Source organism: Chiloscyllium plagiosum, unplaced genomic scaffold (assembly GCF_037043375.1).
Source record: "Chiloscyllium plagiosum isolate Xiang-an unplaced genomic scaffold, Cpla_swu_hap1 HiC_scaffold_15, whole genome shotgun sequence".
Classification (NCBI taxonomy): domain Eukaryota; kingdom Metazoa; phylum Chordata; class Chondrichthyes; order Orectolobiformes; family Hemiscylliidae; genus Chiloscyllium; species Chiloscyllium plagiosum.
The window spans coordinates 66,443,799-66,456,090 of record NW_028270153.1 but is presented as its reverse complement, the minus strand read 5'-3'; the positions used below and the strand labels follow the sequence as shown (position 1 = coordinate 66,456,090).

The window sequence follows — 12,292 nt, the reverse complement described above, 5'->3', positions numbered from 1 at the left end:
CTACCCCGGTGAAACGAAACACTTTTCAAAACAAAAAAAAACCTTTATTTGTTTATTAATTCATCACCTTTTCAGACACTGTATTCACACTGTAATCCTTTTGTTTTGTTTGTTCACAGGATGTCGGCATGACTGGCTAGGCTGGTATTTATTGCCCATTCCTAATTGCCCACAGGGCAGTTTCTTTCCCTAAAGGATACTAGTGAGCCAGCTGAGTTTTCCCAACAATTGTCCAAGGTTTCTTGGTCTGTATTCGACTCTTACTTCTGGATATTTTTATTGAATTCAAATTCCGCCATCTGCCATTATGGGAATTGAACCCAGTTTCCAGAATGTTAACTTGTTCTCTGGATTAATAGCCAGTGTTTATATGACCAGTCCGGTTAATTTTATGGTCCGTGGATAACCCCCAAGGATGTTGGTAGTGGGGGATTCAGTAATGCAGTCTTTGTCTGTTGCTAGTCTATTCTTAATCTATTTGTTCCCATTAATTTCTCAGCTCTCCCTCTTCACCCTTTACTTGGTGCTTTTTTTTTTAAATCCTGTGTTGATGTGCTGGTGATTGGTAGCAGTGATAGGTTTTCATGTAGATTGTTGCTGGGTTTTTTTTTTGCAGTACTCTGCTGACTCCCAAGACAAGCACTGGCTCGGAGAGAAGCACCACATGCCAGCCACAGGGGGCAAGATGGTGAGTACTGATGCTCACAACAGCAGAAGCAATTCAGGAAGCTGACATTTATCTCGAGCACAACATTCCACCTCCATCTTCATGTCTAGTCTGTGATCGTGTGCCCTGGTGTTTTTTTTCAGGTGCATCTATAGCTGCCTGAGGTTTTGCTTGTCTGTGTGTCTCTCTTCATGGTTCTGTCTGTCTGTATTGCCTGGGTGCCTGTGTGTTTGCAGAGACATCTATGGCTGCCTGACTGTGTTTGTGTGTGTACTGTTTCTGAATGTCTGTGTTTTGACCATCTCTGGATGTGTGTGTGTGTGTGTTGGCTCTACTTGTGAGGAAGAGCTGCCTGTGTATGTTTGATTGTGGTTGACTACACTGACACCTTGCTGTCTTGCTGTGTTAGTTCTGCTCGTGCTGTGAACCTCTGCAAAGTAGCTGCTTCTGCCAGTGCTGCTGAGTAGAGTTAGCTTGGGGTGGTTTGCTGACTGAGTTGATAAGCTGTTTGAATTTCTTGCTCCCTTGCGACAGGAAGTTGCTTGTCCACTGCTTGCTTTGTGTAAGGGGCCAGGTGAATGGGAGGCCTCAGCAGCGCCTTCCTATGTTATGAGCTGGTGTGGGGGCAGCCTTCTGAAGCAACTGGGCCTTGTTTGAATGGACAATTGCACACCTTGTGTGTTGGGTAGTGTGCCAAAGGTTAACAACAACCCCAAAATATGTTTTATCCCTGATTAATGAACATACAAGCTGGTCTCCATTTTTACCTTAGAGGATGGAAACAGGAATGCTGTATGACTTCACAACCTCCACTAGACTCCATGAACTGGCTCAAGTTAAATAGCGCACACAAGGCAAAAGAGACAGTAAGACACTGGAACTCAAAATAATAGCAGAATAATTTTTATGGATTTATACCTTGCTGCTCCCTCACCCGCTCTGGCCTTATCACTTGCAGTGGACTTCCCAAATGCTTGATTGTTCGTAGAGAACAGCATTGTCACAGTCCACCAATCCACATTGGTTAATGTTATAGCTGCTAATACTGTCAGTTCTCAATAAAGGTATTTGCTTTCCTGTAGCTCATGAGAATTGGAGGTTTCTTATTGACTGTGTATGGGTCAGATATCTAGTCCAATGTCTACCAACTACAATCAGTTGTGACTTTTACAATGCTCCTGCTAACTCCTGATATAACTCGAGTTTCCATTATAACAAAGATACCTTAATAACTGTTAAATAAGAAACAAGATGACCATTTCCTGGCCTTCAAGATTCACTCAGTCACCAATTTGCCTCTTACTTTTAAATTCAAGCTTTTTCCAAGAATTTTGGGATAAAATATCAATCTCATGCATGTTTTTCACATGACATAATTTCTTCTTTTTACAGTCCTGAATTATTTTGATTTTTTTTTTCATTTATGGCGGACACTTGTGCTCGTTTAGCCATTTTAGAATTAGAATACCTACAGTGTGGAAACGGGCCCTTCGGCCTAATAAATCTATACTGACCCTCTGAAGAGTGTCCCACCCAGAACAATTCCATTATATTTACCCCTGACACATGCACCTAACCGAAACATCCCTGAACACTACGGGCAATTTCCCATGGCCAATTCACCTGACCTGCAACCTTTGGACTGTGGGAGGAAACCGGAGCACCCGGAGGAAACCCACGCAGACACGGATGGAATGTGCAAACTCCACACAGACAGTTGCCAGAGGCAAGAATCGAACCTGGGTCCCTGGTGCTGTGAGGCAGCAGTGCTAACCACTGAGCCACCGTGCAGTCCATAATTTGGACAGTTGATGTGGTTCTCTTCTCCTTTCACGCGTCAACTGACTTCGCGGGAGGGCAAGCACAGTCTGCAGCTTGAGCATCTCTGGGACAGTCTGGCCTCACGAAAGGGGTCGTTGTTCAGTGTGTTTGAGGTGTAGTAATGGTGGGCACTGAGTGGAGATGTGAACTCTGACTGAAAGTGTTATCTATGTTTAAGGCTTACCTGCTGATAGAAGATGATATTCGAGAGCTCGCAGCCAGCGATGACTACAGGTAAGAGCTTTGGGAAAGTGAAAACTGATCAGTTCAAAGCTTGTGTCCTTCAGGAAAACTGGGAGGTGAAAAACAAGTTTGGTGGAATGCATCATTGTTTTAAAAAAAGCAAACCGTTTAGAACAAGTCAGGAAGCAAATGATGCAAAAAGTCGAATAGTGTGTTTCTGAGAGAAGTTATTTATAGAATGAAGATGATATTTTGTGATGCAGTCTTGTGCAACAGGGAGAAGAGGAATAGAATTGATGAGATCTACGAAGAGAGGAGGCAGGTAGATAGGGGTGGGTTGGCCTCTGTGTGGGAGGTCATTACCTTCGCCCATGCTGAATTCGGCAGTGGACAATCCTGATGGAGTTTATAGTCAAATGATTGAAGCAACATAAAGAGGGTTGCCCAGAAGTGAGATGATCCACAGATGTTACATTGAAAAAAACATATTAAAGTGTCAGCCCCAAATTTTGACATGGACAGTGTAGAATATGTGCAGCATGAACATGAGCACAGAAGTTAAGATGGAGTGGAAGAGTCAAATTTATCAGTTAAACGTAGCAACACTGCCTATATCCCAGTGTATGCACAACCTTGTGAATGCATATCCCAAAACTGGCATCCGATCTGTGCCTTTGCCAGTGAAGACACTGGCTGGTTACATGGCCCAGTGCAGACAGACCGCCTGCCTGTCCACGCAGGCATATGGAATCTGCGAGTGCAGCGACACTGCGTCTGTGTTCCAATGGGTAAACACTTACGCCTGTGCTAGAAACATGTATGGTATCTGAATGGCCAGAAAAGACAGATGCTGACAAGTTAACACAAACTCTCCCCCTGTATGTTCTAGCGTAATCATGTGGAGAAAGTGTGACGTAGTGTAGTCACGATTCGCCAGTGGGTGGCAGTGTACACCCCCGACACCATCTTGTCGCAGTGCAGTCCCTGTGCCCCTGCCAAAGTGTAGTGCCTCTCCACCTGCGTGTCGCAGTGCTGTCCCCACCCACCCGCGCCTGTGTCCCAAGGGGCCGCAACCCCCGCGCCTGTGTCGCAGTGTCACCCACCCCCCCGCGCCTGCGTGTCGCGCCGCCGCTCCCCCGCGCCTGCGTGTCGCGCCGCCGCTCCCCCGCGCCTGCGTGTCGCGCCGCCGCTCCCCCGCGCCTGCGTGTCGCGCCGCCGCTCCCCCGCGCCTGCGTGTCGTGCCGCAGCTCCCCCGCGCCTGCGTGTCGCGCCGCAGCTCCCCCGCGCATGCGTGTCTCAGTGCTGCCCCCCCGCGCCTGCGTGTCGCAGGGGATTCCCCCCGCGCCTGCGTGTCGCAGTGCAGTCCCCCTCCGCCTGCGTGTCGCAGTGCTGTCCCCCTCCGCCTGCGTGTCGCAGTGCTGTCCCCCTGCGCCTGCGTCTCGCAGTGCTGTCCCCCTGCGCCTGCGTCTCGCAGTGCTGTCCCCCTGCGCCTGCGTCTCGCAGTGCTGTCCCCCTGCGCCTGCGTCTCGCAGTGCTGTCCCCCTGCGCCTGCGTGTCGCAGTGCTGTCCCCCTGCGTGTCGCAGTGCTGTCCCCCTGCGCCTCGCAGTGCTGTCCCCCTGCGCCTGCGTCTCGCAGTGCTGTCCCCCTGCGCCTGCGTCTCGCAGTGCTGTCCCCCTGCGCCTGCGTCTCGCAGTGCTGTCCCCCTGCGCCTGCGTGTCGCAGTGCTGTCCCCCTGCGCCTGCGTGTCGCAGTGCTGTCCCCCTGCGCCTGCGTGTCGCAGTGCTGTCCCCCTGCGCCTGCGTCTCGCAGTGCTGTCCCCCTGCGCCTGCGTCTCGCAGTGCTGTCCCCCGCGCCTGCGTCTCGCAGTGCTGTCCCCCTGCGCCTGCGTGTCGCAGTGCTGTCCCCCTGCGCCTGCGTGTCGCAGTGCTGTCCCCCTGCGCCTGCGTCTCGCAGTGCTGTCCCCCTGCGCCTGCGTCTCGCAGTGCTGTCCCCCGCGCCTGCGTGTCGCAGTGCTGTCCCCCTGCGCCTGCGTCTCGCAGTGCTGTCCCCCGCGCCTGCGTGTCGCAGTGCTGTCCCCCTGCGCCTGCGTCTCGCAGTGCTGTCCCCCTGCGCCTGCGTGTCGCAGTGCTGTCCCCCTGCGCCTGCGTCTCGCAGTGCTGTCCCCCTGCGCCTGCGTGTCGCAGTGCTGTCCCCCTGCGCCTGCGTCTCGCAGTGCTGTCCCCCGCGCCTGCGTGTCGCAGTGCTGTCCCCCCGCGCCTGCGTGTCGCGCCGCAGCTCCCCCGCGCCTGCGTGTCGCGCCGCAGCTCCCCCGCGCCTGCGTGTCGCGCCGCAGCTCCCCCGCGCCTGCGTGTCGCGCCGCAGCTCCCCCGCGCCTGCGTGTCGCGCCGCAGCTCCCCCGCGCCTGCGTGTCGCGCCGCAGCTCCCCCGCGCCTGCGTGTCGCGCCGCAGCTCCCCCGCGCCTGCGTGTCGCGCCGCAGCTCCCCCGCGCCTGCGTGTCGCGCCGCAGCTCCCCCGCGCCTGCGTGTCGCGCCGCAGCTCCCCCGCGCCTGCGTGTCGCGCCGCAGCTCCCCCGCGCCTGCGTGTCGCGCCGCAGCTCCCCCGCGCCTGCGTGTCGCGCCGCAGCTCCCCCGCGCCTGCGTGTCGCGCCGCAGCTCCCCCGCGCCTGCCTGTCGCGCCGCAGCTCCCCCGCGCCTGCCTGTCGCGCCGCAGCTCCCCCGCGCCTGCCTGTCGCGCCGCAGCTCCCCCGCGCCTGCCTGTCGCGCCGCAGCTCCCCCGCGCCTGCCTGTCGCGCCGCAGCTCCCCCGCGCCTGCCTGTCGCGCCGCAGCTCCCCCGCGCCTGCCTGTCGCGCCGCAGCTCCCCCGCGCCTGCCTGTCGCGCCGCAGCTCCCCCGCGCCTGCCTGTCGCGCCGCAGCTCCCCCGCGCCTGCCTGTCGCGCCGCAGCTCCCCCGCGCCTGCCTGTCGCGCCGCAGCTCCCCCGCGCCTGCCTGTCGCGCCGCAGCTCCCCCGCGCCTGCGTGTCGCGCCGCAGCTCCCCCGCGCCTGCGTGTTGAAATGCAGTCCCGCCGCGCATGCGTGTCTCAGTGCTGCCCCCCTCCGCCTGCGTCTCGCAGTGCTGTCCCCCTGCGCCTGCGTCTCGCAGTGCTGTCCCCCTGCGCCTGCGTCTCGCAGTGCTGTCCCCCTGCGCCTGCGTCTCGCAGTGCTGTCCCCCTGCGCCTGCGTGTCGCAGTGCTGTCCCCCTGCGCCTGCGTGTCGCAGTGCTGTCCCCCTGCGCCTGCGTGTCGCAGTGCTGTCCCCCTGCGCCTGCGTGTCGCAGTGCTGTCCCCCTGCGCCTGCGTGTCGCAGTGCTGTCCCCCTGCGCCTGCGTGTCGCAGTGCTGTCCCCCCGCGCCTGCGTGTCGCAGTGCTGTCCCCCCGCGCCTGCGTGTCCCAGTGCTGTCCCCCCGCGCCTGCGTGTCCCAGTGCTGCCCCCCCGCGCCTGCGTGTCCCAGTGCTGCCCCCCCGCGCCTGCGCGTCGCAGTGCAGACCCCCCGCGCCTGCGCGTCGCAGTGCAGACCCCTGCGCCTGCGCGTCGCAGTGCAGTCCCCTGCGCCTGCGCGTCGCAGTGCAGTCCCCTGCGCCTGCGCGTCGCAGTGCAGTCCCCTGCGCCTGCGCGTCGCAGTGCAGTCCCCTGCGCCTGCGCGTCGCAGTGCAGTCCCCTGCGCCTGCGCGTCGCAGTGCAGTCCCCTGCGCCTGCGCGTCGCAGTGCAGTCCCCTGCGCCTGCGCGTCGCAGTGCAGTCCCCTGCGCCTGCGCGTCGCAGTGCAGTCCCCTGCGCCTGCGCGTCGCAGTGCAGTCCCCTGCGCCTGCGCGTCGCAGTGCAGTCCCCTGCGCCTGCGCGTCGCAGTGCAGTCCCCTGCGCCTGCGCGTCGCAGTGCAGTCCCCTGCGCCTGCGCGTCGCAGTGCAGTCCCCTGCGCCTGCGCGTCGCAGTGCAGTCCCCTGCGCCTGCGCGTCGCAGTGCAGTCCCCTGCGCCTGCGCGTCGCAGTGCAGTCCCCTGCGCCTGCGCGTCGCAGTGCAGTCCCCTGCGCCTGCGCGTCGCAGTGCAGTCCCCTGCGCCTGCGCGTCGCAGTGCAGTCCCCTGCGCCTGCGCGTCGCAGTGCAGTCCCCTGCGCCTGCGCGTCGCAGTGCAGTCCCCTGCGCCTGCGCGTCGCAGTGCAGTCCCCTGCGCCTGCGCGTCGCAGTGCAGTCCCCTGCGCCTGCGCGTCGCAGTGCAGTCCCCTGCGCGTCGCAGTGCAGTCCGCCTGCGCGTCGCAGTGCAGTCCGCCTGCGCGTCGCAGTGCAGTCCGCCTGCGCGTCGCAGTGCAGTCCGCCTGCGCGTCGCAGTGCAGTCCGCCTGCGCGTCGCAGTGCAGTCCGCCTGCGCGTCGCAGTGCAGTCCGCCTGCGCGTCGCAGTGCAGTCCGCCTGCGCGTCGCAGTGCAGTCCGCCTGCGCGTCGCAGTGCAGTCCGCCTGCGCGTCGCAGTGCAGTCCGCCTGCGCGTCGCAGTGCAGTCCGCCTGCGCGTCGCAGTGCAGTCCGCCTGCGCGTCGCAGTGCAGTCCCCCTGCGCGTCGCAGTGCAGTCCCCCTGCGCGTCGCAGTGCAGTCCCCCTGCGCGTCGCAGTGCAGTCCCCCTGCGCGTCGCAGTGCAGTCCCCCTGCGCGTCGCAGTGCAGTCCGCCTGCGCGTCGCAGTGCAGTCCCCCTGCGCCTGCGTGTCGCACTTCCGTCTACTCTCTCCTGCGTGTCGCACTTCCGTCTACTCTCTCCTGCGTGTCGCACTTCCGTCTACTCTCTCCTGCGTGTCGCAGTGCTGTCTCCCCGCGCCTGCGTGTCGCAGTGCTGTCTCCCCGCGCCTGCGTGTCGCAGTGCTGTCTCCCCGCGCCTGCGTGTCGCAGTGCTGTCTCCCCGCGCCTGCGTGTCGCAGTGCTGTCTCCCCGCGCCTGCGTGTCGCAGTGCTGTCTCCCCGCGCCTGCGTGTCGCAGTGCAGTCCTCCCCCGCCTGCGTGTCGCAGTTCTGTCCCTCTGCGCCTGCGTGTCGCAGTGCAGTCCCCCTGCGTGTCGCAGTGCATTCCCCCTGCGCCTGCGTCTCGCAGTGGGTTCCCCCTGCGCCTGCGTGTCGCAGTGGAGTCCCCCTGCGCTTGCGTGTCGCAGTACAGTCTCAGTGCAACTGCGTGTGGCAGTGCAGTCCCCTTGCGCTTACCTGTGGCAGTGCAGTCCCCCTGTACCTGCGTTTCGCAGTTCTATCCACCTGAACCTGCGTGTCACAGTGCAGTGCCCCCGCGCTGGCATGTTGCAGTTGAGTACCACTGCGCCCGCGTGTCGCGGTGCAGTCTCTCCGCGCCTGCGTGTCGCAGTTCTGTCTACCCGCTCCTGCATGTCGCAGTCCAGTCCATCTGCGCCTGCGTGTCGCAGTTCTGTCCCCCTGCGCCTACGTGTCACAGTGCTGTGCCCCCGCGCTTGCATGTCTTAGTGCAGTTTCCCTGCACCTGCATGTTGCAGTTCTGTCTACCCGCTCCTGTGTGTCGCAGTCCAGTCCCTCTGCGTCTGCGTGTCACAGTGTTGTCCCCCCGCGCCTGCGTGTCACAGTGTTGTCCCCCCGCGCCTGCGTGTCACAGTGTTGTCCCCCCGCGCCTGCGTGTCACAGTGTTGTCCCCCCGCGCCTGCGTGTCACAGTGCTGTCCCCCTGCGCCTGCGTGTCTTAGTGCAGTTTCCCTGCACCTGCGTGTCGCAGTGCTGTCCCCCCACGCCTGCGTGTCACAGTGCTGTCCCCCCGTGCCTGCGTGTTGCAGTGCTGTCCCCCCACGCCTGCGTGTTGCAGTGCTGTCCCCCCGCGCTTGCCTGTTGCAGTGCTGTCCCCCCGCGCCTGCGTGTTGCAGCGCTGTCCCCCCACGCCTGCGTGTCACAGTGCTGTCCCCCCGCGCCTGCATGTCACAGTGCTGTCCCCCCGCGCCTGCATGTCACAGTGCTGTCCCCCCGCGCCTGCATGTCGCAGTGCTGTCCCCCCGCGCCTGCATGTCGCAGTGCTGTCCCCCCATGCCTGCGTGTTGCAGTGCAGTCCCCCTGCGCCTGCGTGTCGCAGTGCAGTCCCCCTGCGCCTGCGTCTCGCAGTGGATTCCCCCTGCGCCTGCGTCTCGCAGTGGATTCCCCCTGCGCCTGCGTCTCGCAGTGGATTCCCCCTGCGCCTGCGTCTCGCAGTGGGTTCCCCCTGTGCCTGCGTCTCGCAGTGGGTTCCCCCTGTGCCTGCGTCTCGCAGTGGGTTCCCCCTGTGCCTGCGTCTCGCTGTGGGTTCCCCCTGCGCCTGCATGTCGCAGTGCAGTCCCCCTGCGCTTGCGTGTCGCAGTACAGTCTCAGTGCAACTGCGTGTGGCAGTGCAGTCCCCTTGCGCCTACCTGTGGCAGTGCAGTCCCCCTGTACCTGCGTTTCGCAGTTCTTTCCAGCTGAACCTGCGTGTCACAGTGCAGTGCCCCCGCGCTGGCATGTTGCAGTTGAGTACCACTGCGCCCGCGTGTCGCGGTGCAGTCTCTCTGCGCCTGCGTGTCGCAGTTCTGTCTACCCGCTCCTGCATGTCGCAGTCCAGTCCATCTGCGCCTGCGTGTCACAGTGTTGTCCCCCCGCGCCTGCGTGTCACAGTGTTGTCCCTCCGTGCCTTCGTGTCGCAGTGCTGTGGCCCCGCGCCTGCGTGTCGCAGTGCTGTCCCCCCACGCCTGCGTGTCGCAGTGCTGTCCCCCCACGCCTGCGTGTTGCAGTGCTGTCCGCCCGCGCCTGCGTGTTGCAGTGCTGTGCCCCCGCGCCTGCGTGTTGCAGTGCTGTGCCCCCGCGCCTGCGTGTTGCAGTGCTGTCCCCCCGCGCCTGCGTGACGCAGTGCTGTCCGCCCGCGCCTGCGTGTTGCAGTGCTGTGCCCCCGCGCCTGCGTGTTGCAGTGCTGTCCCCCCGCGCCTGCGTGTCACAGTGCTGTCCCCCCGCGCCTGCGTGTCACAGTGCTGTCCCCCCGCGCCTGCGTGTCGCAGTGCTGTCCACCCACGCCTGCGTGTCACAGTGCTGTCCCCCCGCGCCTGCGTGACGCAGTGCTGTCCGCCCGTGCCTGCGTGTTGCAGTGCTGTGCCCCCGCGCCTGCGTGTTGCAGTGCTGTCCCCCCGCGCCTGCGTGTCACAGTGCTGTCCCCCCGCGCCTGCGTGTTGCAGCGCTGTCCCCCCGCGCCTGCGTGTCACAGTGCTGTCCCCCCGCGCCTGCGTGTTGCAGTGCTGTCCCCCCGCGCCTGCGTGTTGCAGTGCTGTCCCCCCGCGCCTGCGTGTTGCAGTGCTGTCCCCCCGCGCCTGCGTGTTGCAGCGCTGTCCCCCCACGCCTGCGTGTCACAGTGCTGTCCCCCCGCGCCTGCGTGTTGCAGCGCTGTCCCCCCGCGCCTGCGTGTCACAGTGCTGTCCCCCCGCGCCTGCGTGTTGCAGTGCTGTCCCCCCGCGCCTGCGTGTTGCAGTGCTGTCCCCCCGCGCCTGCGTGTTGCAGTGCTGTCCCCCCGCGCCTGCGTGTTGCAGTGCTGTCCCCCCACGCCTGCGTGTCACAGTGCTGTCCCCCCGCGCCTGCATGTCACAGTGCTGTCCCCCCGCGCCTGCATGTCGCAGTGCTGTCCCCCCGCGCCTGCATGTCGCAGTGCTGTCCCCCCATGCCTGCGTGTTGCAGTGCAGTCCCCCTGCGCCTGCGTGTCGCAGTGCAGTCCCCCTGCGCCTGCGTCTCGCAGTGGATTCCCCCTGCGCCTGCGTCTCGCAGTGGATTCCCCCTGCGCCTGCGTCTCGCAGTGGATTCCCCCTGCGCCTGCGTCTCGCAGTGGATTCCCCCTGCGCCTGCGTCTCGCAGTGGGTTCCCCCTGTGCCTGCGTCTCGCAGTGGGTTCCCCCTGTGCCTGCGTCTCGCAGTGGATTCCCCCTGCGCCTGCATGTCGCAGTGCAGTCCCCCTGCGCTTGCGTGTCGCAGTACAGTCTCAGTGCAACTGCGTGTGGCAGTGCAGTCCCCTTGCGCCTACTTGTGGCAGTGCAGTCCCCCTGTACCTGCGTTTCGCAGTTCTTTCCAGCTGAACCTGCGTGTCACAGTGCAGTGCCCCCGCGCTGGCATGTTGCAGTTGAGTACCACTGCGCCCGCGTGTCGCGGTGCAGTCTCTCTGCGCCTGCGTGTCGCAGTTCTGTCTACCCGCTCCTGCATGTCGCAGTCCAGTCCATCTGCGCCTGCGTGTCACAGTGTTGTCCCCCCGCGCCTGCGTGTCACAGTGTTGTCCCTCCGTGCCTTCGTGTCGCAGTGCTGTGGCCCCGCGCCTGCGTGTCGCAGTGCTGTCCCCCCACGCCTGCGTGTCGCAGTGCTGTCCCCCCACGCCTGCGTGTTGCAGTGCTGTCCGCCCGCGCCTGCGTGTTGCAGTGCTGTGCCCCCGCGCCTGCGTGTTGCAGTGCTGTGCCCCCGCGCCTGCGTGTTGCAGTGCTGTGCCCCCGCGCCTGCGTGTTGCAGTGCTGTCCCCCCGCGCCTGCGTGACGCAGTGCTGTCCGCCCGCGCCTGCGTGTTGCAGTGCTGTGCCCCCGCGCCTGCGTGTTGCAGTGCTGTCCCCCCGCGCCTGCGTGTCACAGTGCTGTCCCCCCGCGCCTGCGTGTCGCAGTGCTGTCCACCCACGCCTGCGTGTCACAGTGCTGTCCCCCCGCGCCTGCGTGACGCAGTGCTGTCCGCCCGCGCCTGCGTGTTGCAGTGCTGTGCCCCCGCGCCTGCGTGTTGCAGTGCTGTCCCCCCGCGCCTGCGTGTCACAGTGCTGTCCCCCCGCGCCTGCGTGTTGCAGCGCTGTCCCCCCACGCCTGCGTGTCACAGTGCTGTCCCCCCGCGCCTGCATGTCACAGTGCTGTCCGCCCGCGCCTGCGTGTTGCAGTGCTGTCCCCCCGCGCCTGCGTGTTGCAGTGCTGTCCCCCCGCGCCTGCGTGTTGCAGCGCTGTCCCCCCACGCCTGCGTGTCACAGTGCTGTCCCCCCGCGCCTGCATGTCACAGTGCTGTCCCCCCGCGCCTGCATGTCACAGTGCTGTCCCCCCGCGCCTGCATGTCGCAGTGCTGTCCCCCCATGCCTGCGTGTTGCAGTGCAGTCCCCCTGCGCCTGCGTGTCGCAGTGCAGTCCCCCTGCGCCTGCGTCTCGCAGTGGATTCCCCCTGCGCCTGCGTCTCGCAGTGGATTCCCCCTGCGCCTGCGTCTCGCAGTGGATTCCCCCTGCGCCTGCGTCTCGCAGTGGATTCCCCCTGCGCCTGCGTCTCGCAGTGGGTTCCCCCTGCGCCTGCGTCTCGCAGTGGGTTCCCCCTGTGCCTGCGTCTCGCAGTGGATTCCCCCTGCGCCTGCATGTCGCAGTGCAGTCCCCCTGCGCTTGCGTGTCGCAGTACAGTCTCAGTGCAACTGCGTGTGGCAGTGCAGTCCCCCTGTACCTGCGTTTCGCAGTTCTTTCCAGCTGAACCTGCGTGTCACAGTGCAGTGCCCCCGCGCTGGCATGTTGCAGTTGAGTACCACTGCGCCCGCGTGTCGCGGTGCAGTCTCTCTGCGCCTGCGTGTCGCAGTTCTGTCTACCCGCTCCTGCATGTCGCAGTCCAGTCCATCTGCGCCTGCG

At 63.5% G+C, this 12,292-nt stretch overlaps 1 protein-coding gene across 2 annotated transcripts in view; it reads left to right on the top strand.

Moving 5' to 3' along the window:
* Nucleotides 1-12,292, top strand: part of dnttip1 (deoxynucleotidyltransferase terminal interacting protein 1) — a 97,177-nt gene that overhangs the window by 27,380 nt on the left and 57,505 nt on the right. For both annotated transcript variants that reach the window (XM_087995003.1, XM_087995002.1), the window contains 2 exons: nucleotides 617-688; nucleotides 2,667-2,722. In XM_087995003.1, the coding sequence (XP_087851129.1) occupies nucleotides 617-688; nucleotides 2,667-2,722 (128 nt within the window). The remainder of the gene's footprint in view (nucleotides 1-616; nucleotides 689-2,666; nucleotides 2,723-12,292) is intronic.